Source organism: Trichosurus vulpecula, chromosome 9, assembly GCF_011100635.1.
Source record: "Trichosurus vulpecula isolate mTriVul1 chromosome 9, mTriVul1.pri, whole genome shotgun sequence".
Classification (NCBI taxonomy): Eukaryota; Metazoa; Chordata; class Mammalia; order Diprotodontia; family Phalangeridae; genus Trichosurus; species Trichosurus vulpecula.
Window position 1 is genome coordinate 62,488,705 of NC_050581.1, and position 12,831 is coordinate 62,501,535.

Genomic DNA, 12,831 nt, shown 5'->3' on the forward strand with positions numbered 1-12,831 from the left:
ACATACTTCTTCCTTCCCTTTTTACAGGTGTTTCAGAGGATCAGATTTAGAAATGGAAGAAGAGAGACCTCGGGGTGATTTAGTATGTTGTTGCTGTTAGTATGTTTTGGGGTTGTTTCAGTCATGTCCAACTCTTCATGACTACATTTTGGGGTTTTCTTGGCAAAAATACTGGAGGGGTTTGCCATTTCCTTCTCCAGCTTATTTTACAGATAAGGAGACAGAGGCAAACAAGGTTAAGTGACTTGCCCAGGGTCACACAGCTAGTAAGTGTCTGAGGACAGATTGGAACTTGAAAATGGAATCATTCTGATTCCAAGCCCAGGGCTCTATCTACTGTGCCTTCTAGCTGCCCTGCGATTTAGTATAACCCCCTTATTTTACAGATGTGGAAACTAAGGCACAGAGAGGTTATGGGACATACCCAGGGTCACACAGTAAGTCATCAGAGGTAGCATTTGAACCCGTGTCCTCTTGATGAAAGAGCCAGTGCTCTCTTTGCATTATACTTCGATGTTTCGCAGCTACTCTTTCTTCAAGGCCTTTCTTAATAATATAGGGGCCCCCCTCCCTCTTACATGAAGTTTCCTGTCATTTTCGTCAACCCTCCCCCTTCTCCTCCATTCTACACTCCTGGGGTAGGAGGCGATCTCTCCCTCTTTAGACTTTCTTACAGTATTTTGTCCAGACATCTTCTACTTCTTCTTTGATATGATGCTCTCCTTGTCTCCCAGTTGAGGGATGGGACTGTATCATTTTTCATCTTTGATCTCCTGGCACATAGCAGTACACCTTGGCATGTAATAGGCAGAACTTACATCCTCACAAGGGAAGGCAAACACGTAAAAGGGAGCTGGAAAAGAGGAGTGGTGGGGGTCAAGAGGGAAGGTACCTGTGCCATGGCATGGTGGCAAACGCCATGGTCAGAAACATAGCCAAGAAGAGAAGAATACGGTATGAACTGCCTGGATTTGCTCCTGAAAGGAACAACCAGTGGGAGAAGGGGCCTGGCATGGCAGAAGTTCCAGGATCTTCCAGGGTGATAAGGTCCTATGTGTTGAGGGAAGTTCCAGGGTAAGAAGGCAACTGAGTCATGGAGGCAAAGTCGTTAGAGTCAGAAGCAGAACTAGTAGGGCTGTAGACTCCAGTTTTGGCCGCCTCTTCCCTCTACGATCAAACGTAAGCTCTTAGTATTTCAGTCCTTCATAATGCGGCTCCAGTCCAATTTTGCAGCCTTATTCTACATTAGTCGTCTTAATACACTCTGTGGTTGAGCCGCTTTTCTTGCTGTTCTTACACACGACTCTCCATCTTTCCTCTCTAGAATGTACTCCCTCCTCACTCTCCTAGAATCCCTAATTTCCTTCAAAGCTCAGCTTCAAGGGCCATTTTCTACATGAGGCCTTTCCTTGCCCTGCTCCGTTTTAGTGTACTTCCCCTCCCCCACCCCTACCTTTTTTTTGGGGGGGGGGGTATACTTTTATATGCCCATAGGTTCACAGATCTAGAACTGGAAAGTACTTCAGAACACCTTCTCATCAAATTCCATCTTTACAGGAGAGGAAACTGAGTCTCAGAAAAGCTAAATGATTTGCCCCAGATGGTGCCAATAGAACATTGCAGAAGTAGGATCTGAACTCTGGCCCCATGATTCCCAATTCAGCAGGAAAGTTCAGAACTCTCTGTATTGAATAAGGCTTGTTTTTCATGATTGTTTTACTATCTTTACAGGAGTAAATCCACCCAAACCGGGAACGAGCGAAGACTACAACGATGAAAACGAAGCCGAGTCTGAAAGAGACAAACAGGCAGCTCTTGCAGGCAGTGATAACAATCTAAATGGTGAGTGTTGTTGGGGGTCTGGGCCTCTTTTGTTTTCTCTCTCCTTCTCCCAGGAATGGCTGATGGTTCCAATCCAAATCATTATCTTGTCAAGCTTTAACTTTGTGGGAATACCTTCTCTTCTTCAGAAGGCTTTGCAAAGACCAGTTCCATTTTTAAAAACTAGATTTATATTGATATCATTCATTTTTACATGACCTAGATTTTTCTCTTTATTCTTCCTGCTCTCCCCTCCCAGAGTGTCATGCTTTATAATAACGTTTAAAAAAAAAAGGAATAGGAAAAAACAGTTCTGTAAATTCAATTAAAACGTTGCAAAAAATCTGACGTCATACACAGTCTTCCATACCTGTAGACCCCAACCTCTGCAAAGGTGCGGGGGGGAGGGGGGGAGTATCTTCTTAATTCTTCCATATCTCCTCTTTGGGGATTAAATAACCTAGTTCTTTATAATTTTGCAACATTTCAGTTTCAGTCATCTTGTAGTTCTTTACATCTATGCTGTTCAACTAACTATGTTTTGTTTGTTTTTTTTTTTTTTTTTAATTTGGGAAGGGAGTAGCATTCAGAACCAAATTTCACGTCAAGGACTTTTATGGAGATTACATACTGTGCTAAAGTCTCTTTAGAGTTGTTCAGTCATAATTGATGGATTTATTCAATGGAATTACCTTGCTAACTCCATGATAAATGCTGCTCAGACCAGGGAAAGTGTCCCTTGGAGTTTTGTCCTGGGCTCTCTCCTCTTCTTTCTCTGTACTACTTCACTTGTTGATCTCTTCAGCTCACATGGACTTAGTTATCTTTATGTTGATAATTTTCAAATCTACCTAGCCTGCCCTCTCCTAACCGCTCTCCTGACCTCTAGTCTTATGCTTCTAATTGCCTTTCAGACATCTCAGACTGGATGCCTTGTAGACATCCTCATACTCAGTCAACTCCAGTGGTTCCCTATCAACTCCAGGATCAAATATAAAAGCCTCTGTTGTTCAAAGCCTTTCATAATCCAGTTCCCACCCCTGCTCCCCCAACTCCTATCTTTCCAGTCTTTTTACACCTTACTCCCCGCCATATACTCTTCTGTCCAGTGATACTGGTCTCCTGGATGTGCCTCGAATAAGACACTCTCTCTCTAGGCTCTGGCTGTTTTCTCTGACTGAGCTCCTTGCCTCAAATGCTGTCTCTCCTTGTTTTACCTATTGATCTCCTTGGCTTCCTTCGGGTCCCAAATAAAATTCCTTTTACAGGAAGCTTTTCCCAACCCCTCTTATTTCTAGTGCCTTTCCTCTGTTAATTATTTCCTCTTTATCCTGTATATAGCTTGTTTATCCATATTTGTTTTCTTGTCTCCATTAGATTGTAAGCTCCTTAACAGCAGGGACCGTCTTTTGCCTCTTTTTTTTTTATCATCAGTGCTTAGCACAGTACCTGACACATAGTAGGTCCTGACTGGCTTCTCAGAACCTGTGCCCTGTAAAATTAGGAACACAGCAAGACTGTTGGAATTCTCTGCGATAATCCACACTCTGGCAGCATTTCTTTTGCTGACATCATAGTAATTTCCATCTGTGATAACTACTTTTTCTTTTTTTTTTTTTTAAATTTCTTTATTTATTTTTAGTTTACCACACATGGTTCTACATAGTTTTGAGTTCCAGTTTTTCTCCCCTCCCTCCTCCCTCCCTCCCCAAGACGGCAAGAAGTCTCATATAACTGTCATGTATAACGTCGCATTGAATTAATTTATGCACTAGTCAAGTTGTGGAGAAGAATTTTGACCAATGGAATGAATCATGAGAAAGAAGAAACAGAACCAAAAAAAAAAAACAAAAAAAACCCCAAAAACAAAAACAAAAGAGAAGCAGAAAAGGCAAGCATGTAGTGTGCCTCAGTCTGTATTCAAACTTCGCAGTTCTTTGTCTCGATGAAGATAGCATTCTCCATCGTGAGTCCCCTGGAGTTGTCCTTGCCCCTTAGGTTGCTGAGAAAAGCGCAGTATGTCAGGGTTGGTCCTCACGGAATCTATATATCTGTGGCTGTGCACAACGTTCTCCTGGCTCTGCTCCGCTCACTCAGCATTATGTCGTGTAGGTTTTTCCAGGTTGATAACTACTTTTTCTATTGAAATTTTGGCATTTAAAAAAAAATATACCAACATGATAAAAAATTTTCTAAGAAAAATATTAGCTATAACCTGTATGGTACCACCACAGAAAGATCAGATTTATAGTCAGAAGTTTGAGACTAGGTCCTAGCTCTCCTGCTTCACACTAGCTTATTGACTATCACTTCTATCAGCCTGTTTCTTCCTTTGTGAAACTAAAAGGCTCAGAAGAGCAAACTGTTGTGATAATGTCTTAAACAAATAAACAAAATCAGACCTCTGGTTTCACTGGTTCAGGGAACTCTGCATGAGGAAAGTCTCTTCCAGTGCTGATCAGCACCTGGTTCTATAGCTAGTAGTCAGAAAGATTTGCCTGGGCCACTGTGAGGTTCAGTGAGGTGGGGCTTGAACCCAGGTTTTCTTGAAAATGTGGCTGGTCTTCTCTTATAAATGATAAAAGACACACACACACACACACACACACACACACACACACACACAGGCAAATGTTGCACATTACACATTTGAGATGCTCAAAATAATCATGTTGGTGACAGAACCTATTCAAGTTTACACAGATGGTATCAGAGCTGGAATCTCTGGATCCAGAACTGGAGCCCAGATCTCTTGGCTTTCAGTCTGGTGTCTTTTCTCCCCTTACAACAATGTCTCTTAGCCTGTGTAAAAGGTATCGTACTGAGTACCTACAAGCATGACCAAAAGATCTTGACATTGGTCTGAATTGAACAAAATGAAATTTAATTAGGGATAAAACAATTTAATAGATACAAAAGCCCATAAAGCCAGTTTCACCAAGAGGTGTGGCTTGACAGTTCATCTGAAAAAGATGTAGAGATTTTGGCGGACTGCAAACTCAGTCTAACTAGAGGGTGCTATGGCAGCGAATGCTGGTTAGCATGAAGCTGCATTGAAAGGTGCAGCATTGAGGATTGAGGTGATCGTCTGGCTGTTCTTTGCCTTAGACCATACCTGGAATATGATGTTTCGGTCTGGGCATTGGTAAGTTGCAGAGAATGCAGAAGAGGGCACCCAGGATTGTGAAAAGACCTAATGCTTTATGTGAATTGACAGAAGGAGCTAGGAATGTTTAGCTGAAAGATAAAAAGCCTATGTGAAAATGTGGTAGCTGTCTTCAAGTATATGAAGGGCTGCTATGTGAAAGGGGAATTAGACTCATTCTGCCTGGCCCGACAAGGCAAAACCAGGAGCATTGGGTGGAAGATGCAAAGGGAAAGATACAGGCTTCATGGGAAGAAAAACTTACAGGCTACTAGAGCAATCCCAAAGATGGGCTGCCTCAGGAGAAAGGAGGTTCCTCCTCACTAGGAATTTTCAAGTAGAGGCTGCTTGAGCACATTGAAGATATTGTAGATGGGACTTCAAAGGGAAAAGGGCTGGAATCAGAGGTCCTGGATTCAGATTCTCCTTCTGATGCTTTGTATTTGCTTGACCTTGGGCAGCTCATGACCTTGAACTTCACTTTATTCCATCTGTAAAATGAAGGAATTGGACTGCATGGTCTATAACACATCCTTTCCAGCTTTAAATCGGTGACTGACTCGATGGCCTGACATGGGTCCTTTCCCAAATCTGTTTGGACGATTGTTATTTTCTAGCTTATAAAATACCCATAACACAGAGTATGTTCTCTTTACCAAACAACACTGTTGTAAATCTGTTTCTCACTACACAATGCTTTGAATCAAAGTATAAAACTAAAGTGCTTCTACTCCCACGAAGCATAGAAATTTGAGATCTAGGCAGTTCCCACATTTCTTCCCTTGGCACAGAATAGATATTATGGGAGCTTCACATTCCCTGCCCAATAACATATAGTTCCACTCTCTAAAGTGGTTTGCCGGAACATAGAAAAGCATCACACCAGGAGTTGGGATCCTGTGCTATGTCTATCAGAGTAATCCTGCAAAAGATGTTTTGAACCTCCCTTTAAGTGTGAGCTTGCAGTTACTTTTATAGCTTCCTTCAGAAGGGCTCTGAAACTTCCTTCTGAGAGCTGCCACTTCTATGCTGGTGGTCTTTATTCAGTCTGAGGCTAAGTATAATAAACTGAGGCGGGAGAGGAAAAAAACAAAAGCCATTTCAGAGAGCTTCTTGGTGGGAGGAGTACCCTAATCATCGAGTAGTTGTGATATTTTCAGGCAGCAGAAGGATTTTGAAGAACTGTGCAGCGCGGTAGAGGTCATGCTGGACCTGGTGTCAGGACTTCGATTTACATCCAGTAAGCGGCTCTGAGACAATTTAGGTGGCTGTGAGCAAGCACTGCTCTAAAGCCTACTTCCCCATCTACAAAATAGGAATATTTTCAGTGCCTACTCTTGGGAAAATTTTGAGGAAATTGTTTTTAAATCTTTAAGCACTGTAGAAATGTGAGTTATTACAGGGAAGGTGAGAAAAAAAGTCATCAGTTCAGACTAACTTTTAGAGACTCAGAGAAATCCCTTTTAATGTATGAAATATTTGATTTGTTTTTGATAGAGCTGGCCCACTGGTCTTAGGTTAAATTCATGATGAATTAGAGAGGTAGATGTATATTATATACACCTGTAAGTCTTTCACAATCCTGGGTGCCCTCTTCTGCATTCTCTGCAGCTTATCCATATCCTCCTAAAATACAGTGCCCAGACCTAAACATCATTGTGAGACTATCACTACATTTGATAATACAAAGTAGACACTCGGGTAACTAACGTAGAATATGCCTGTTTTTAATACTTGTAAAGGTTAATAATTATTTCATGATAGCTGTTGTGACTTTCTGGTTATCTGGGGGATTCATTTAACAGTATATATCCATAATCAGGAAACTTAACTCCCATTATAAGGTTGCTTCTATGGTGAAATGAAATGACCCACTTTATAATACGGTTTGTAGGAACTCATCCATCATGGTGGGAAGTGGGTGTTGTATATGCTAGTTTGTAAAACTGTTAATACAGGGAATTCCTTTTCTTCTTAGAACCAGATGCTGAAGAGCAGAACAAAGACAACACCAATGATAACGTAGTTGAAGAACGTGAAAAGAGGGATCAAACAAAGTGAATCCAGGGTTAAAGAGAGACCTCACAATAGATGATCCCTGTGACAATGGACCATTCATAAGTATGAAGCAATCTAATGTGTGCACTGGGAGATCAGTGTTGGAAAATTTTAATATGTACACAAGATGCCAATAATAGGGGGGAAAATAGGAATGTCAAATATTGAGACGAGACTTGGGTTTGTTTGGTTTTTCCCCTGGAATCAGCTTCAAGGTTTCTAAATGGGTAGAGATTTTTAGAAAGGAAAAACTGACCACTTTTTTATTATTGGAGAAATGGATATAACCCATGAAAAGACTGTCCTTGAAAAAGCCCAGGAGTCATATTTCAAGTATGATTTTTAATGTGGCAACATGGCTCCAATTATTCTTAAATGTTATTAAAAACTGTCTGATAAGAGTCCAGCTTCTGGCCATTAAGATTGAAGTCCACTCTATTCTAGAGGACCCTCCGAGCTTGGTTTTTCCTTTTTCTGCTGTGGAGTCCATTTCTCCTTTTGCTGCTCAGTGTGTCACTCTTATATCTGTTCTCAAGGTGAGCAGCACACATACTGAAGACTGGATAGCTGACTCTCCTGCTTTGAGACAGATGCACTTCTTGGTAATTCTGACAATCAGAATAGCCCTTAAATACTGACTGTTAATACACAAAACATTACTAGCAACACTTTTAAGCAAGACTAAATGGAAAGTTCTTGTTTTGGTTGTGTACATTTTATTTTTAAAAAAAAATCATCATATAACACTATTTTTAAATGATTGTAACTTACTGAGTATGTGTATTTCCTTTCCAACTAGGGACTTCTCTAGTGGTATTATGATTAATCTATAAACGCAACTGGAATCTGATTGTTAATGTCACATGGGCATTTTTTGTAAGACAAGACACAAAGACGGAAATGTAGAATTATTATTAAAGTTACTTTGATCTTGGAAGTGAATCCATGCCTACTTGGGCGAAAACAAAATTAATAGAGGATGTACTGTGTTCTGGATTTGGGAAAGTTTGGAGAGAAAGGAGAAAATGAGAGGGTTTTTGTCCTACATTTTACACATTAGCTTGTAAGGGGAAAAAATAACCTATGTAACAAAGTTTCTTCTGATCTGAATAGTTAAATGATGTTTATTTTTGGAAATGAATTCACCTTCCTTTGCTGTTTAAGAGTTAACATGACTATTTTGTTAATAACACAGACTGTGAACATAGGTAATAGATTTGAAGTCTGTGCTTAATATTTAAGGGAAAGAGGCATCCAGCAAAACTGTGTATGAAATTACTCTTTGAATGCAAATTTCCATAATTTAGAAATCTCTAAAATATTATATGGCATATAATAAATTAAGAAAATAGTTTGCCTTTAAGCTGTAGTTAGAAATGTAGTTTTAGAATTGGAAGGGAGCCTTAGGGATCATCTCATCCATCTCCCTAATTTTAAACACAAGCAAATAGAAGTTCATTGTGGTTAAATAGCCTTTCCAGGGTCACATGGGTCTAGAACAAAAACCCAGGTCTCATGAATTGTAATCCAATGTTTTCTTCATTATGCCACCCTGCACTGGTATGGGTTAATGACACAGACAGGTAAAGATAAAGACATTTTGCCTTTTCATGCTACAGTGTCTTTCTTGTTTAGTTTTATATCTTCCTCCTTACTCAGTTACCAAAACTAACCATTTCTTAAAACCAGGAACTTGCTGGAAAGCACTTCAACAATTCCATGGTTTCACTTACGACCTTATTAGGCTGTTGTGACCAAAAACAGTAATCACTTGGTAGCCAGCCTTGGGGTGAAGAGTACATTTGGACTGTGCAAGCAAGGTTGGTCCTTAGAGAATGACCGACTATGGCTGGGTCCCTATTCTTCAGCACAGCCTGTCAACTTGTGCCATGCAGGCACTGCTTTTGAGGTTCACCTTCCTGCCATGACAGAAAAAAAAAAAGCTACAGACAATACAGTCAACTGGAGGGCAGAAAAATGGACTTATAAAAAAATAAGGCCTTGCCCAAGCTCTTCTCTGTGGGTTTTGGTAACTTGCTGATAGAAATGACATAAAATCTCCCCTGCCTTTGAGGTACTGTCTACATAGTCTCATCCTGCAGTGATACATTCAGGAGTAGAAAAATAAAATCAGCCACTGTTGATTCATCCACTAAAATCATTTTGGTAGCCCATGAAAGAATCTGACCCACCATCAGAAAGACAGGATATTTCACATTTTTTGCCTTGGTGACGGTAATGCTTCGGGCTGAGTCATTCACATTGAGTTCTGCGCCCTCTTGTGGCCACTGGCACATACAAGCAGTAAGCAGGCTGTGGCTAATAATGTCAGACAGGCCTCCAATCCATGATTTTAGTTTTAATAGCACTGGGTGCTAACCAACTAAGGAAGGAATAATTAAAGTAGCCAGCAAACTACTTGTCCAAGCACCCTGTCAATCATAGAAAATAAGGCTCCATTACTAAAGTTTAAGGAACTCTGATTTTCCCAAAATCAGCCACATTAGCCTCAAATAATACAGGTTTTAGGAATTTAGTCACCTTAGTATTGTCTTTTCACAAAAGAGAATCTTAGGGTAGTTTCCCTTACAATTTCAGTCATGTGCTCCGACCCCTTAAGCAGCCTCTTTCCAAGAGATACCATTAGTGGTTTTATTGTGTTAGGTGCGTGAAGCCTACGTACCTTCTCTGTAAGTAATGACGGGGGTGGGATGGGACAGAATTAACCCTTTGAAGTAAATCACCAGCTTACCACTGTTAGAAATTTTGAAGGAAGGATAGCTTAGTGTTATGGTTTGGTTTTTTGTAATGGTTGTTCTCTCAACCTGTTGTAATTGCTTTTTGTTAAACATTTGCTTGTAGTAAAACCTGGAATGATGAAATTAAACTGTGAAGAACTGTTTTAAAATCATGGGTCATTTAGGGTAGGTTAGATCCATTCCTACAGCTCTGTATTTGGCTTAGATTAGTTTCTATTATGAAATAATGAAGGGGATAATGTTTACTGAACTTGGAAAAACTTGTCTAACATTTTTGTTTTAAATGTTTGCTTTGAAATTGTTTAACTTTAGAAAAATATTTAATACTTTAAAATAAAAATGAATTCTGTTCTATTGCATGGGTTACTACTGCATTATTTTACCCCGATAAACAGCTGCAGAACATTAGTGTCTCTGATGTATTCAAAGACTTTGGTAGGATTGGTGGCCATTCACCTGAAACGGTCTTAAACTGAACACATTTGCTAAGCAGATATCGATTGGTGAGGAAGGCTGTATTAAATAGTTGTGTTTGTTCTCTGTATATCTTGGCTATCAGAAAACTGTCAGATTTAATAGAAAGTTTTTTTTTTCACTTCATTTGACGACTCACTTTCTCCTTCTTTACTTGTCAGTTCTATGGGTCCAACATTTTTCATTTTGCCACCATGTTACTTTTAAAACTGTTGTGCTTGTCTGCTTCCTTCTGTTCTCTTTAGTGCTTAAAACACCAACAGAAAGCTTACATGGCTCCTTTTCTGTGGCAACACTGTAGCTAATCGTTCCCCTCCCAACCCTCCGATTAAAGAACAAGGTTTTTTTTTTTTGTTTGTTTTTGGGAGGAAAAAACCACATAGTATAGCAAATAAGCATAGTCAAGCACAACAAATCTCTCTCTCTGCACCTTGAGTCCATCACCTCCGTTAGGAGGTAACAGGCTCTATCCGAGATCTAGAGATATGGCTGGTCACTGCCCTGAACAGCGTTCTCAAGACTTTCACAATTTTTCTTGTCAATATAGTTGTAGCAGTTCTGGTTCTGCTCGTTACTGTACTTCAGTTTCTACTTCCCAGGATTCTCTGGTTTCTTTCAACATATCTTAGAGCACAATATTCCCATCACATTCATACACCAGTTTGTTCAGCTATTCCCCCGTTGATGGGCATCCCCTTAGATTCCTCTCTTCTCTCCTCAATCAGAAAGTTTATTTTGCTTGTGACTATTCCCCTCCTTGTTCTTATTCTTCTGAGCCAGCCCTTCTCCTTATTCCTACTGGTTGCTGTATGGAGTTTGAGCCGTTCCTATGCCAAACTCTTTGTTATGTCCAACCATCCTTTATCTGGTTTAGGTCTGAGTGGAGTTTGTCTGATGCCTTTTCCCACTACTGCTTCCATGTTTGTATACTCAGTTATGAGAAGTAGCAAGTTCCACCTACTTGTTCCGCCCTTCCAAACTAGTATATTCCTTTTGCTTTCCTCTCTGCTTCTTAAAGCTCTTAGAACAGAACCAATCTCCCCCACTGTTTTCTTATTTAATTCTCTCAGTCCTTTTGAAGACATTAAGGTTCTGAAGGGACACTTCTCTCCCTATTAAAATCTTAGCACATCATTATACAGTTCCTTCCAGTTGCTCTTGACTGATATTTGTCAGAGTTCCCATTCAGCTTTAGTCTTTTAATCAGAAATATTTAAAAGTACTATTCCACTAAAGGTCTATTTTTCTACCTTAGGATTATATACTCAGCACTACAGAGTAGGTTATCTTTAGTTGGAGGCCGGTATATTTTGCCTTTTAAATTCGGTACTCTGAATTTTGTTCTTTCTAGTTGAAGTTGCAAGATCTTGTGTGATTCTGACCATGGTTTCTTGGTACTTTAACTGCTTTTTTCTGGATGCTTGCAGTATTTTTTATCTGATCTAGAAGCAGCTCTGGACTTTGGATATGACATTGCTTGGGCTTTGGGGAGTTTCTCTCAGGAAATGAATTCTGTCTTCCTCTGGTCCTAATAAATCTGGGCTGTTTTCACTTGTTATTTTTTGAATGTAGTGTGTGTTTTTTTAAGTATGGTTTTCAGGTTATCCAATGATCTTTTTAATTTTTCCCCAATTTAAAAACAATTTTTAACATTTTAATTTCTGAGGTCCAAATTCTTTCCCTCCTTACCTCCCCTCTCCCCTTCTAGAGAAGGCAACACGTGCAGATATGCAAAACATATTTCCATATTAGTCATGTTGTGAGAGAAAACACCAAAAAAACAAGAAAAAATTTTAAAAGTTAAAACAGTATGCTGCAATCTGCACTGTCTTCATCAGTTTTTTCTCTGGATGTGGATAGTATTTTCATCTTAAGTCCTTCAGAATTGTCTTTTCATTATATTGTTAATAGGTAAAGCCGTTCAGAGTTGATCATCGTACAATATGGTTGTTAGAGTGTACAGTGCTCTCCTGGTTCTGTTCATTTCTTTTTGCATTAAGTTCATCTAAGTCTATCCAGGTTTTTCTGCTTATTTCTTATAGCACAATAGTATTCCATTACAATCATATACCAACTTGTCCAGCCATTCCGCAATTGATGGGCATCCCCTCAATTCCCAATTCATAACTGCCTGTTCATAGTCTTATAAATTTGATTCAGTTCTCTACGTTTGAGAAATAATGCCTTTATCAGAGAAGCTTGCTGTAAAAATGATTCCCTTTATCCTATTTTCCCACATTTATCCTCCTCTTTCTCTCCTTTCACCCTGTCCAGCCTCAAGTGCTTTGCTTCTGACTTCCCCAGTCTGCCCTCCCTTTTTTTATTCCCTTCCCCTCCTAATTCCTGTAAGGTAAGATAGATTTCTGTACTGAGTATGTATGTTATTCCCTCTTTGAGCCAACTCTGATGAAAGGAAGGTTCGCTCACTTGTCTCCCACCTTCTTCATGCCACCGCCCCCTCCCCCGTAAAAACTTTTGAGCCATTTATGTGAGATACATTTGCCCCATTCTACCTCTCCCTTCTCCCAATGCGTTCCTTTTTCTCACCCCTTGATCTTATTTTTTTATATTATC

The 12,831-nt window shown here is 39.8% G+C and overlaps 1 protein-coding gene across 1 annotated transcript in view; it reads left to right on the top strand.

The window, feature by feature from the left end:
• GOLM1 (golgi membrane protein 1) overlaps positions 1 to 10,135 on the top strand; it is a 94,417-nt gene extending 84,282 nt beyond the window's left edge. The window contains exons 9-10 of the mRNA XM_036738171.1: positions 1,732 to 1,842; positions 6,945 to 10,135. Coding sequence (XP_036594066.1) covers positions 1,732 to 1,842; positions 6,945 to 7,027 — 194 coding nt within the window. The 3' untranslated portion in view covers positions 7,028 to 10,135. The remainder of the gene's footprint in view (positions 1 to 1,731; positions 1,843 to 6,944) is intronic.
• Positions 10,136 to 12,831: the final 2,696 nt, after the last annotated feature.